At 40.7% G+C, this 15,426-nt stretch overlaps 1 protein-coding gene across 1 annotated transcript; it reads right to left on the reverse strand.

The window, feature by feature from the left end:
* Positions 1–12,477: 12,477 nt before the first annotated feature.
* Positions 12,478–15,024, reverse strand: LOC115923839. The gene is made up of 4 exons (XM_030985209.1): positions 14,640–15,024; positions 14,021–14,258; positions 12,967–13,456; positions 12,478–12,669 (listed from the first exon to the last, which is right to left on the reverse strand). Exons 1-4 carry the CDS (start codon positions 14,788–14,790, stop codon positions 12,478–12,480), a joined length of 1,071 nt encoding a protein of 356 aa, XP_030841069.1. The 5' UTR covers positions 14,791–15,024.
* Positions 15,025–15,426: the final 402 nt, after the last annotated feature.

Below are 15,426 nucleotides of genomic sequence, written 5' to 3' on the forward strand. Positions count from 1 at the left end.
TCTTGATCAGGTATAACAATCCCAACTTTAAAGATGCCTTGATTGTTTTCCCGTCTTCTTGGGCTGTGTATGATTCGACGGCCTGCTCTAAATGAAGCCAGTTTTCCCTTTGGAATATATCCAATTTGCATGGTTAGGTACATTATTCCTAGGAACCAGAAATAATCAGTCGTCCTTACCACAAACTTTCTTGTAGGAATGGCTTCTTCCTGTTCCCCCTCAGGCTTGTTTGGACGGAACCACAACTGTGAAGAACAAAACATAAAAATGGAAACAGTTAAAGATGTGGAGTGTATATTTTTCATGTTAACCTCCATGATTTGGAAAATAAAAATGGAGGAAAAGAATAATAATATACCATCACATGTTCTTCCATCTGCGTTCAGCTCATATCCCTCATTACAGGTACTATAGTAGAAGTGTATGATACATCACTACTTGTACAGTTTCCGTTTGTGGCATCACATGGGTTTGCAGCACATTTATCCACATCTAAATTTAAAAAAGAAATGAGCAATAAAGAATTTCTTCAAGAGGGTAACAATGATGATGATGAAAATTATCATCATAATAAATATTTTTGGCAATAATTACTGTTCAAAATGTATAGGACTCTAGGTGTTTGTTTTCTTTGCATGATTGGAAAAGGTTGTTTATAATGCACTTAACCCTTTGCCTATGGGAACCGGTTATGCCTCGTATAAAATCTGTGGGAGTTTGAGTTGAGAATTGAACAGTCAATGGTTTAAGATCTGCTTTTTGCTGGAGGGTATAGGAATCACCAGAATGATAGTAAATGTACTCAGTTCTGCTAAAATTGACATGCACAGCACACAGATATGCATGCATGGGACTACACACAAATTTTCGGCCTGATTGTTTCAGCTGAATTATTGTGTTGTTGTTGTTGTTTTTTTTTAATAATCCTTAGCTACGTATGACTTCAGCAATTTATTTTCCAATATTGGTTAATGTAACTGGAAACAATTTTAGGAAAATCAGCACTTACTGCAAAATAGTATCAGGTTAAACACTATTCAATATTGCATAGTGTTTAACCTGATACTATTTTGCAGTAAGTGCTGATTTTCCTAAAATTGTTTCCAGTTACATTAACCAATATTGGAAAATAAATTGCTGAAGTCATACGTAGCTAAGGATTATTAAAAAAAAACAACAACAACAACAACACAATAATTCAGCTGAAACAATCAGGCCGAAAATTTGTGTGTAGTCCCATGCATGCATATCTGTGTGCTGTGCATGTCAATTTTAGCAGAACTGAGTACATTTACTATCATTCTGGTGATTCCTATACCCTCCAGCAAAAAGCAGATCTAAAACCATTGACTGTTCAATTCTCAAACTCCCACAGATTTTATACGAGGCATAACCGGTTCCCATAGGCAAAGGGTTAAGTGCATTATAAACAACCTTTTCCAATCATGCAAAGAAAACAAACACCTAGAGTCCTATACATACCACAATCTACCGAAGGAGGATGGTCCAAACGTTGTGAGTCTCCAGCTGAAATGAAAATATACAAAACCAAAAGTAAATCATGAGCTTGAGAATCTGCTCATAAGTCATAACCACATATAGTTACCAATTTTGCTTATTCAAGAGTGTGGTGAGAGGAACACAGAATGCTCTGTTGAAATTTCACTAAATATCACACCTTAAATCAATATATTGGTCCCACTAAAGCATTGGAAATTGTTTTTGCGTTAATGTCCAAAATATATGAACAAGCTGGGTCCCATCAAACAGAGGAAATATGAGGTCAACTGTAGTAAATTCTGGTCCCCAAATAACACCTTTAATCATTCCTAAATAATCTACTTTTAATTCTTAAAACACAAATGATTTCCCAGTTTCCCTAATTTGTTTCAAATATCTTGAAGTTCAGATTTTGATAAAATGTAGCCATGTACAATAAACAGTAGAATGCATAAGATGTAGGCAAAACCATACACAAAACATTTATAAGAAATCAAGATAAACACAATGATATAAACTCTGTCAAAATAATACTGAGTATAACTGTGCAATGTTCCAATGGCAGGCAAGATCATAAAACCACTGTCTTTGATCAGTTTGTACGCTGCAGGTGATTTGCTGTGAACAGCGATTGCCCACCTAATAATTGTTGGCTGCCATCTTAATTGTCTTCTATCTTTAATCTTCAACGCTTTCCTTTGCTCCTGCCATAGAATTTTCTGTGGTGAATTGCCCTTCCATAAATGTTCTATCTCATCCGAAGCCTCCTCCACAACTTGTTTAATGTCTTTCCCCGACTGTTCATCCAGTGTGATGCACTCGTCCTTCAACATTCGTTCAATCTTCTCCTGAACTCTCTTCTGCTGTTTTTTTACCTTTAGAAGGTTCCTTCGCAAGTTCTTTGTACGGTTTATGAGCTGTTTTTTGTTAATGTCTGGAGGGTTGCATGCGAAGATGCGCGGGCTTTCATCAGAGAACTGAGTTTTTGTCTATTTTTCATCGAATTTAAGTCACCTTTTTGAACAGTGCAAACTCTACACTTATCACTTTTAAGTACTAAAATTTTGCAGTTCACACTCCTTACAGTATCAACAGACTGATGATTGTCTATGGCGTACCCCTTGACATCTTTCTGCTGTAAAACTCTACAAACTCTTGATTTCCACTGCATATTCTTGCCTGTGCTCCGATTTCTAGCAGCTGCCTGATAGATGCCACATCAAGGACGGTCGGTACCGCTTGAAACAACGGATGGTTTTGTTCAAGTTTCCTTCCAACAAACATGATGTCCCACGTACAGTCATTGTAAACAGTGATGCATTTTGGAATGGACATCATAGTGGTCTCCTTTAAACACACAGAAAAAAAGAGCATTTGATCGCATTACCGACTTGACGACATCCATTGCTCCTCAGCTGCTTGCTTTCCTGCGCGTTGCACGTCCTCTGTGTTTGGAATGGCCTCTTCAGTGCAGATGATACAGGTGTCATCATCATGTCCCTTAAAATCATGCAGGGGAATGTTCACTGTGAACACCTTCTTTTGCCTTTTCAAAAGTTTGAAGCACGCCAACTTCCTTTGACAGGTCTTGCAGATGAATGGAGGAAAGATATCAGGGTCTTCATTGTCCGTTTCGAGATGAAGTGCTTCCTTGATTGTCTTCTGATAAGTCTCCTTGTTGTATGGCTTCCTATCAGCTGCAAATGTTGCTGTGTTACCACAAAGACGACAGTACTGCTTCAATACGTCTCTGTGCACCATCACCTTTAAAAGACATAAAATGTTTTAATTACTGATCACAAACATAGAGTCCACTCAGATATAAAAAATATGTAAAATAAATTTAAAAAATTAAAAGGATAATCAGAGTTTGATACTGGTTCCATGAAAAGTTTTGGGGAAAAACAAAATTATTCATTTAGTGATGTGCCATTATGATTTGTCACAGAAAAAATCAATAGTAAATTACAGCAGAATTAAATTCTCAATTTAATTTCTTGCTTACAATTATAAACATTTAATTTGTATCAAAATCTTCATTACCGGTATGTAGAATCGATTGTACTTGGATGGGCAAAACAAATAAAATCAGAAATATCAGCTAACAGGATGAGTGCGCTACCGCACACTTGCCCTTGTTGTTGCTAAAAAAAAGTGCAGTTATTTCATATTTTGCACATCTGAACTAAATTGACTGGATAATATAAAGACAATGATCATATTCCTATTTTCTGAAAGACTTAATCCTGAAGCTAATGGGATAATATGAAGAAATTCACCAAAGTTCGTCAGGATTGATGAAATAGATTCAGATTTTTTTAGGGTTGTAGAGCAGATAGTTGAGATGAACTGAGCATACACTTTGGCAATACAAAGTAAACGGATGTTTACTGCGCAATGCGTTATTGGAAGGGTCCCTAACATAATATGCTGGTAATACTGGAGACGTCAATGGAAATAGACTGTATTCGTCGAAAGAGGGCCAGCATTCGTGCGGCGACGCTGATCGGTACAAAAGGCCTTATCGCGGCAGACCGCCTGTAGCAATAAGTCGTAAAAAAGTGTAAGGGGAAAATTAGCGTTCCTGTCAGTGAGTAACAGGTGTTTGCCATAAAGTCTCAGGCGTTGAGTGTCCATTTGTAGTAGGTTTATGGTGGAATGAACCGGTCTATACATGTAAGCAAATACACATATCCCTCTGACGGAGGAAGAGGTCCCACTAGGTCAATATGGACATGATCGAACCTAGCATCAGGAGTGGCGTAGGTTCCTAACGGCGACTTAGTATGTCTATGAACCTTACACCGTTGACACTGTAAATATTCCTGTTTGTCTACTTACCGATGCCTCGGACCGATGGTGCTGCTACCTCAACAATCTTATCGGCGATTAAAGCTAACTGTTCGATTGAAACTTCGTCACTCGTAGATGCAAGAATTAACTGTACATTATTGGGCAATCGTTGTAAAAACAACTGTTTCAAAATGTTATCCTCTAGGGAAAACTCACCCAAGAGCTGCCTCATGCGACGCAGAAATTGACTCGACTTCCAGTCACCTAGTAGACGGTGCTGTTGAGATGCCGAAGTGCGCTTGATAAGTTCAGTCTTAAGTAAAGTATACCGTTCTGTAGTAGGCGGACTGATCAAAAAATCACGAACTTCTTGCGCGATCTCTGGCTGCAACGAACCAACAACATGTGCAAATTTAGTATTCTCGGTTGTAATACCTCTGGTTAAGAATTGTGCTTCCACTTGTGCGAACCACAGGGACGGATCGTTCGGCCAGAAAGGCGGAAGTTTAAGACCGACAGCTCCAGCAATGCTAGGCGAAGAGGAAGAAGTAGAAGTATCACCGGTAGTGGTAGGATCGACTGGTTCTGTAAGATCAGGCATAACGATGTTGAAGACAAGACTTTGCCCATTTCCGCACATCAGAGTTGATGCCAGACCACACAAAACGATCCGTAAGCAAACGACGTGTGGCCCGGATGCCTGGATGAGACATGTTATGCAAACTGTCGAAAACAGCGCGGCGATGCTGTTTGGGGACATAAGGACGTTCATGTCCCGTTGAAATGTCACACCAAATCTGTCCATCTGAAGTAGGAAGAGGAACACGCTTAAATGACAGCGATGGAAGTTGGCGGAGACTATCGAGCTCTTCATCTGCTCCCTGAGCATCTGCTATAACCTTGAAATCAATGAAAGGCTTTCAACAAGTCCATTGCCCTCTTCATTGTCGTTGTCAAAAGTACAGGCACCGTCCGCAAAGGTTTTCCCACAATTTTGATTCACCACAGAACTTGACAAAGTGCTCTCTCCTACTTACTGAGAGCACCATCAATTGTGCCACTTTCTTCTTGTGAGCAATTTTCATAATTGCATGGTCATTTTTTAGACACCTTCCGGTCTTTTCCTGTTAAAGACAACTATATCTGCCAGCAGTATTTCAGAAAGATTATGCCATTCATGTGCAATTATTTTGGTGTTACTCTCTTTCTCAAGCCCATTCAATTTTGCATGCATTTCTCCCTTGACATCTATTGCAAATTTGACTACATCTTCGGTAAGTGGCAACAACTTTGGGTTATTTCTTCTTCCTCCTTAAAGACTTTTTAGTGCATGGTGAGCTACATAGCCCTCCCATTGAAGGTCATACAGGGTCAAGAATGCCTTGCAACTTTTCTTGATGGTAGAGTTCTGCGTCATAATGGCTTTTCCTTGTAGAATCTTGCAACAAGTCTTTAGACAGTGTCTGATCTTTATTGCAAGACTGGGGGTTTTGTAAACATTATTTTCATCACAAAACCCTGCAGCCAGTTATGTAGCACTCGTCACATCAACAAACTTCTCAAGACATATAGACTTGGAAGATTGACATTGGTCTCCCCTGTCATTGTTCTGTACTCAAGGATTATATACCTCCTAGCTCCCTTGCCCGCTGCCTGATATAGTTCTCTTGGTTTCTGCCATGTTCATGCATCATGGTTAACCTCTCACCAAATTTAGTTATTGGGTCATCCGACCTGACCACAGCGGCTATATTGTCATTGATCATGTTCGACAGGATTCAATGGTTCTCGTATCCACCCCAGGAGTATTAGGTAGCAGCATTTTGGCAGCACACACTTTTCCTTGTTTATTTGTTTTCCCGGAGGGTTAATATTTATATTCAAATTCAAACACATGAAGAAATCTTGTGAGGACACCAACGAGGTTGTTTGTGTAGTCCAACCCTCGAAGCAGTTGATCATTCAAGGACGTACCCTTGTACCGAGCAGCACAGTCAACACCACACAGAGCTTATCAGACTTGTGAGGATGGGTGACCGGGTGGTGTGGTAGGTACCATACTGCGTCCTGGACATCATCCTTCTTTTATTTTCTGGTGATCTCCTGTTGACTCAGGGGTGGTTGGGTTAACCTCTTCTGCAAAGCCCTTCTCGATGTAACCTTTAATGGTGCCCTTGTACTTGTTGAAGAATTCTTCATCCTTCTGAAACTTGTTCTTCAGACATTTAAGTCTCACTTCGGCTAGATGACGGTTGCTGGGAAGGCATGGTGGGATATGCTTCCAGGGGAGACCTACTTCGTAGTGGCCATCCTTTAGGATAGTAGACTCATCCATGATGTTTCTGGCCTTTCAATCCTTCACTGAATCAGCAACAACTTCTAGATTATTTCCCACTGCATGGTCTAGCTCCCAGAACCGTTCAAGTTGTTGATGCAGGGCCTCCTGCTCTGTCCGGGTGAAGTGCACGTTGTAGCCAGGTTGATTGTCAGATCCACGCCGTGTAGATCGCATCTGGGTCCACCCCAGAGGCTTTTTAACCATGTACAAGAAATCAATCAATCAATCAATGAAATTTCATAAAATAACTCAATATTACCTTTGAATACCCAGTCAGACACAAGCCAAAGCTGGTCTTCTGCACATCCATGCACACAAAACAAGCCTCAGTCTCAAGTTTCACTAGCTCCTCAATAACTCCCTCAGTGCTCTCTGACATATCTACAAAGAGTTCAAACACTTCTGTACCATATACTGCCATCTTTCACGCCAATGACAGCCATTCTCAAGAAGTTCCTTGATCCTTGCCATCTTAACTTTCCTTTTTCTACCACTCTCAACTTCACCATCCCTTGTTTGTCCTTATTGAACGTCTGTGCCATCGCCATGGATCAAACTAGTCTATAGACTTAGTAGATCTAGACCCTACAAATAAATACATAAAAGATATGTTAATTAAAAATTAGTTCTCCACAAAAATGCAAAATGTCACTTCATACATGATAAACTCTTCACATAAAAATATCTCCAGCATTCTTAGCTGATAACATCCATGATTCCTTTCATTCACTTTTGGATGCCTACATTGGCAGGTCCACAGGACAGGCATCTTTGGAATAGTTCCACAAGTTGTGTTTCAAAGACAATGTATCACACTAAAATATGCCATATTATTTAATCAACAAATTTAACCTTGAAATAAAACCAAAAAAAATCTGACAAATAAAATCGGTCACATATGAATCAAGACTTCAGGTTCCGATTCAGAAGCAGAGTTACACTGCTAAGTGTGTCGTCGCTACACTCAGCTAGCCTACCCTTATGGAAATTGGTGCAAGCTTGTGCTGCAAGCTTGTTCTACTAGCTTGTTCTAAACTCATTCAACTAGCTTGCTGCAAGCTTGCCATGAGTGTGTTACTAGCTTGCACTGCTCCAAAAATGCAAATGAGATTATCTATCAGCCAATCAGGACAGAGGAAATATATTTGCAGGTCAATTATTATATGTGTATATATATGACCATACAATGATTCTCTGTTTCAGACCTCATCAGCAGAGAATCGAGGTTTTGAGATACTTATTTTACATTAACAGTGTGCATACAAAATTCATTAAATGCAAAACAGTATATGATGCACCACGCGTTACCCCGGGGTACCGTAGTACCCCGGGATACCGCGTTGTGTAGCGCCATCTCGCGTCCACTCGAGTACAATGTATGGAGTGCGTGTACATAGTTCCGTGGTATCTCTATGGTGTATACTATGCATGGTGTGCATGCATGCACTGCTCGCGCTATAGCGCTCGCTCACGATCACAAGCGCACTACGGTGGCTATCGCAAACTATAGTGCTAGCTAGCTAGCTCCGGCGTCCAGTCCCTCCCGACCCGCGGCTATTTTAGAACTTGATGTTATTGCACGTACGTACCGTACCTGTATACTCTTTCGAAAAAACAAAAACAAACAAACATCGCATCATCGACATAGTTAACGCGCGCGTTACTGTCAAACTTTCAAACTTTGAAAATGCCATGGGTGGAAGGTGATGGTGGATACGGGGATTTACTGAAAGGGAAAGGACGTAAAAGACGGAAGATTACAAGGGCCGAGAAAGTTGAAAGAGCTCGATCCCGTGCTGTAGAGAAGTTGGGGGAGGAGAAGGCCGCTGATGTGGTGATCTGTACACAGATAGCATCATAACACAAAATAGAACTTTCATTTATAATTAATAATTTTAATTATACCACAATAATAATACAGGGTGTATCATAACAGCATGAAATGATATCAATAATAGAATAATTACTCATAACAATGAATTTTAGAAATACAGGACTTAAAGGCACACTGCCATACTTGTAGCTACTTGCTCCCTCTATATAGAAAACTTCCCCAATCGGTGCCTGTTGGTCCCCCATGATCCTCTTTTTCTTATGTTAAATGAGAGCTGAGTTAATGAGATAGCCACCTGTCACAGTGACCTCGATGGCTCTCTGTGTGGTCTAATCCCTTCTGGCCCAGTAGTGGTGACGGTCTTTAAAGGATTTTTTACAAGAACATTGGACACAATTGAAGGTTGAAAAAAATCACACAAAAATAATTTCCCACTTTTTGGTAACCCAGGGTACAGCCTTAAAAAAAAAAATAATAATTCAACAAAATGGCCGAATTTTTTTTGGTACCCCAGGGTACCATTTATGTCATCATATGCTCCTGAGAAGATACTTGTGCAAATGCAGGCAAGAACTGCATGTATAGAAAAAGTTACTAGAACTAGTAGCTGGCTGCAGGATATGATTCTGGAAGCGATAAAAGGTCTGCTCACTGAAGCAGGCTTATTTCAGGTTGAACATGATCTTCAGCATTTCGGAGCAACTTCCTCCTGCAAATAGTGTGGCTGCTGACAGGAGAATGTTCCCAGCTGGGGTGCTACCATACCACGGCTGACTAATCCAAGTGCATTTCGTAGCTGAACAACTCAAACACTCTTGGCTGATAACAACCAGGGTTCCTTTCATCCACTTTTGGATGTCTACATTGCCAGATCCATAAGACGGGCATCTTTGGAATAGTTTCATGAGTTGTGTCTCAAAGACGATGTATTTGTTGTCCAAGTGGGGCAAAACACTTGACCTCTCGACCTGTAAAGTGTTTTAAAAACAGGATATTACATGTAAAATTCATCTGGACGTACTTGAAGGTCATCAATGTTCTTGACATTTCCAATGACTTTCAGGGGGGTCTCCTCCTTTTCCATCCATGGCAAACAGCACCTTGGAAATTCTTGCCACTTGCATTGCTGCGTCAGGTAATCGATAAAATTATGATGTATGTTCAGGTCATGGCCAAGGTACTTTATTTATTCTGTTTTATTTAAACAGGGTTGCCCTGTCAGAAATCACAGTACTGTTTTCCAGGGGCCCTGTAAACAAATGCAACATATATGAAGATGCAAACTACTTGAACAATATAAACATCATCGAAACCTCAATACATAGTAACAATACATGGTACTTCACAAGAACATCCATCTCATTTTCTTGGAGGTTCATCAGCTGAGTATTCGTTGCAATATGCGGGTTGACCTCAGTAGTGCTGGACACTTTGCTCCACATTTCGTGGAATGGTCTCTGAGGGTGTCACTCCCTTGAATATGTGAAGTGCTATCTAGCTGTGGTACGGCACAGAAGTACTTGTTCATGGGGTTTACTCCTCCAACAGTAATAAGAAAACTCTTTGATGTGTGCACAGACATGAATGAGCTTCTCAAGAAGTAACAAAATTAGCCGTTTAAAATCAACGTGAAACAAATTGGAAAGGCTTATTTTGTTTCGTTTGGGTTTTTTTATACTAAAAAGGGCATTTTTTCTTTCCTTTCTTTTGTTAAGCTTTGGAGGCCCTTATCTGTTGAAAAAAAGATGGGTAAACATATGCATAAGAATACATTTCCTAAACGCCTAATTTACTATTGGTAGATGATAGATCAGAGGCACTGATGTTACAATGGTGTGAACTGTATGGCTAAATGTTACCTTAAAGGGCTAATTGTACATTGCTTTACAGCTCACACATTCATTACAGTTCAGTCATTTTCCTTTTTTTCCCCGTAACTGTGGGGATTATGTTATACACTTTATATTTTACACATTTCCATGTTCTCTTGTTAAAAACAGGTTGACACCGCCACCGCCACCGCTTGATACAATCCTCACAGGCTCTTTTGTCTATTCTTTTTCTATTTTGTCTATTAATATCATAGTGTACAAACCTTAACAAGTCTGGCCAGTACACATGCATGTTTATGTGCAAATGTACACATCTTGAGGCAACTGGAACAGCACATGCACGGTGCCTTCTCAGTGCACTTGTGAGAGGCACGTTCCCTCTTCTCCAAGTCAGGTGTGCCAGGAATCTTGAAAATGTCCAAGATGGTATCACGAGCACACTTCTCTTGGTTCACCATCACCTTCATGGTACTATCTTTGCATTGCTGGAGGGATCTCTTGTATGCGTACAGTATAGCCAGTCCTCTGTCAAGATTCCGGGTGCACCTATCAACTCCCTGCCAGTATGAGAGGGCACTCTCTACCCCCCCCCCCCCCCCCCCCAGTTGACGACGACTTGAACGTCCGGAACATGTACACTGAGACTCAGGGCAAGCGTCGTTACAATAACTCTGGTGCAGCTTGAACTGCTACAAAAATCAGTGATGATCATGTCTGACTTCTTGTTAGTTGTGTGGCTATGGTACTGTTCTATTAGCCTGAAAGTTTGATAAGCTAGAATGGGTACAAATGTGTACTTGAATAACTTGAAAGACACAGATAACCAACCTATTCTTCAAACAGCGACTCCTACTTTCCCTAGTTCAAACTTGTCTCCCCGGGCTTTCACGAAACGGAAAACAAGCAGGTGTCCACGATGGAGTAGTTTTTTTCCTTCAATTTCCTTTGTTGCTGCGTTTACAGCATACTGTTGCAGGCACCTTCTTTCATGTATTCATATCTGTATAGTGCTCTCCACAGGTGGTAATCCAGTCCATCTGAAAAGAAAAGAGATTTTCACAGCTGATTGGGCATCAGATGCCACATTTCTAGGGCCTAATTAGTTTTTTCGCAAAGTCAGTGTAGCAGGAGACAGTTAAAGCCATTTTGTCCGACTTGATCAATCTACCAATACTGTCACTGGATCCTTCAGATAATATCTCACTTAATTCCTGGGAAACTTCAGGAGGGACAGGAAGCATAGTACGACTCTGTTTCACCACTCTGTGCCTCCTTTTTGTTTGAGGTTGTTCTTCTTTGCTGTCAGCAGGTTTCAATTGACATTTATGCTGTCACCTTAGTCACTGCATTAACTACTCATGATAACAAAACATATCTCTAAAAAATCTGTTCATTCAACCACTTTCACAGCAACAACCAGATTGCCTTCGCCAAATTTGTATGCTATTTCTTTGGACAAAAGGCCTCCGAGCTCCACTACAAGATCTTCTGGAATTTGTACGCATCTGCTCCCGTCAAGCACGACATCTAAATGATTCCTGCATATCATATGCATCATATGAAAAAGAATAAACTATAACAAGTATATAGAAGAGAAGTAGCATTTTTATTCATTTTGAATAAATTTGCTGTACTCAAGAACCAGTTGTGCAAGTTCACGGACATGATTTCTGAACTCTAGCATCGGAATTTGAGCGCTTGTTGTCTGAAATGAAAGTAGTAACATTGATCAGGACAAATAATGTTTTCTAGATGAGGTATTATACAAATACAACATGATATAGAGGAAAGTAGTGAAAATGACTGATCCCGAGGTGTTGGATGCGTGTGACTACTTCCCGACGCAAAGTGGAGGGAAATAGTCGCAGGCGTCCAACACCGAGGGATCAGGAATTTGCAATACTTCCCGAAATAAGCCATGTTGTATTTGTTTTACTATACCTCATAAATATTTCAGTGAATGTAGAGTTAACACATGAAAAAAATCACGCCAAAATATGCATTATTCTCGATCACCGTATGAATTTCCAACTGATAAGTGATATGATTACGGGGGTGCGGTAGTTTTTCAATTTTTTCCCTGCAAGGGCGTTACGTGTACTTGGGGGGAAGCAGGCAAAATACTGTCATGCGCATCAGGTTTTACTGAGCATTGCACTTAGTGTTTTCTGAATAAATATTCATGAGGTATAGTAATAGACATCGCTAAGGGCTCTTATCACAATTACAAAGTGCTCCTTCCCACAGGAATCCTGCAGGAACCCTGGCTCAGTGAGCGCCCCCAGATTAGACCCAGGAAGGAGCAGGTACTTGACAACAATAGTGTGTGACCCATGGTTTTCAAGTAGTTTGATTTTAGAAGTCACTAAAACCTATAGAAACCAATACAACCACATTCAGTGAAGCAGTTAAATATCAATAAGGAGTGCTCCCTTAATGAATGGGATTTTAATGAGACAGGATTTTTAAGTAGACAGGACTTTTTAAGGGCCCTAAAGGAATAAATCAGTTGATGCACTGAGAAGTTATGACATGATGAAATCAAGTAAATAGTCATGATGATTGTTAATGACTCTGTTTTCTGTCACTCTAAACAATTTAGTTTGGATGTAGAGGTTGGTGGTTTGATATTATGTGGTTGAAAACAAATTGCATAGACTGTCACTTACCTTCATTGCATGTTCTGAGAGGAAGAGTCTTGAAAAGGATGCAGAGGTGAATGGAGAGTTGCTTATATTAGCCTCTGTGGATGTAATGTGGCATTGTATCACTCGCTTCGCTATGTCCTGGGTGACGGTAGCTGGGCGTTGAGTGTTGACGTTATGTTGGCTGTCACAAAAGTCTGCTCCACAACCGATGATAACATTAGCTTTGGTGACAGTAAGTGTGGCTTGGTTGATGTAAAGAGGTCTTGGGATGAGTTTATCTGAGTACTCTGCGACAAATGGTCTTGTGATGTGGTAGATAACTGTAGGTATTATGGGCAGAAGTGGCTGGTCGAGCTTTATGATGGGAACGTGGTTCAGCATGGTGTTATATTCAGCCTCAAATAACCCAACGGTTGCTCCAATCCAAGTGTAGTTCTGGATTTTGAAGAGTTGTCTTGTATCCATGGGTGTTTCGGTGAGGAGATAGAAGAGGTCACCTTCGGTGAGTTTTCTGAAAGATTGATACAGAGATATTTAGGTAGTGTGTGAAACTTATAGTGTTTGTAACTGTGACTACGTAATGTTACAATGTTGGTGGTATTTGAGATGGACAAGCATAGTAGAGGTGTCCTGTTGCAATAGGCCTCACAATTCTGGTTGATAAGTACTGTTTTGAGGGGAAGCCTGCTGACTGACATAAAAGATATGATTACAATTGGTTGGTAGTTGGAATGTTATGCCCGGGGGGGGGGGGGGGGGGGGGGGGGGCAGTGTCATTACAAGGTGTACACCATGCGCGTGTATGGACTTTCAAAATGGACCCTAAACACGTAATTGAAAGTCAATCTCAGGATACCCTAAACAAGTATTAAAGTTTGAAAAGATACCCTTTTGAAGTAAACATTCCGTTAAAAGTATACCCTTTTTTCGTGATTTTGGCGATTTTGATACCCTTTTCAATGTACGCGCGTACATCGTCCTACTATGAAAAACAACCGTTTTACGCGTTTTTTTTCACACGTGCATGGTGTACACATTGTAATGACACTGGCCCCCCCGGATGTTATGTTTTTACCTGAGGAGAACAAGCCGGTCATACTTTTTTTCTACTTTGGAAAATTTGTTGCCATCTTTTTGGAACTTCTTGGGCTTGGGTTTCTTCACTGAGAGCACTTGGGCTGTCAACCTTGTGTTCTCTGATGTGGTGGTCAAGACTTCTGATAATGTCACGTTAGTCACCGTGGGATGATTAAATATTGCCATGGCTGCATCAAGGTCCCCTGCTTCAAGGTATTGTGCTAGCATGGTGATATCTGGAATAAGAAAGAATGAAATCTATATATTACATCTTTCTGATATGAAGATTTGGGGGTATGAGTTACAGGTTAATGCTAGTGTTGGACAATAATTAAAAGATTAAGGTGTTAGCAAAATCAACAGGTACAATTACTTTGGCTACATGCAGTGTTTGTTGAAGGCATGCTGAAGGGATTTTAATGTAGGCCTACTGGTACATGTCTTGAACTGTTTTGATGTTGCACATAATTTTGTGTAATGTTCCTGTGCTTGGAGGATGACTGTTGTTGATGAAGGATTCTGGTGGTGAGAGGATGCATTACCCATACGGGGAATACATCCTCTCACCTACTGATTTTGATGTTGGAAGTGAATGTTGGGATAGTGTCTGTACTCACATTGGCTGGAGTTGTTCATGGGTGAAATTGTCCGAAGTCCTCCCAAATTAGATTTGGGTAGCGTTGACGCATGCGGTTGAAGACAATTAAGCCATTCGTGTAGATGGTGCGAGTGTTTGGAAGGGGATCTTGAGCGTTGAGTGTGTGCCATTGATATTCAAAGCTCTTCCTGGCAGTGATGTTTGCCTGATGGTCACCATTCTCTGGAAATCGGTACACTAGCACAAAGCACATCCAAGGGCGAAGTTGGGGGTTGTTCGTAAAGTTCGAACCATGACCAGTGTTGTGTTGTTGGAGTCTGCGTTGGATACATGCTGTTTCACCAACATATGCAAAGTTGCGATGGGTGTTGCTCACCAACACGTAAACAAAGCCAATGCTGCTGTCAGGTAACTGTTGCATTCGAATTGTAGGGGGATAGGGGTCATGGGTATGTTGAATTGTGGCTGATGGGGTTGTATTGTCCAGTGCAGAGAGAATGTTTTTGATGTGGTGTAACCATTGTGGAGTATTCTGAAGCAGTTTCCTTATGCCCATGATGGTGTCATTGCGATCATGCGTCACAAATATTATGCTGTCCAAGTTTTTGACTCGACTGATGAGGACCAATAACTGGTCTCTTTCCCAAAGTCGGTACTTGCGTTGTTGACTTGAAATCTGAGTAGCAATTTGTGGACATGTCTCCCCGAGTGCCTTGTACACCGTGCTACAAACATAGTAGGTTACACGGAATTGGATGCGGCGTGCTTTAGTATGACCCTTCCCAACAATGACTAAGGGTGCCTGA

Source organism: Strongylocentrotus purpuratus, unplaced genomic scaffold (assembly GCF_000002235.5).
Source record: "Strongylocentrotus purpuratus isolate Spur 01 unplaced genomic scaffold, Spur_5.0 spur5_scaffold_14, whole genome shotgun sequence".
NCBI lineage: Eukaryota > Metazoa > Echinodermata > Echinoidea > Camarodonta > Strongylocentrotidae > Strongylocentrotus > Strongylocentrotus purpuratus.

Bases quoted from the DNA above. Each gene is read 5' to 3' on its own strand.
- LOC115923839 (XM_030985209.1), bottom strand. From the start codon at position 14,790: ATGGCACACACTCAACGCTCAAGATCCCCTTCCAAACACTCGCACCAT. The intron at 13,457-14,020 runs GTAAAAACATAA...TCAATCTTTCAG, and splicing joins GACCGGCTTGTTCTCCTCAG to AAAACTCACCGAAGGTGACC. The intron at 12,670-12,966 runs GTAAGTGACAGT...TGGTTTCTATAG, and splicing joins TCTCAGAACATGCAATGAAG to GTTTTAGTGACTTCTAAAAT.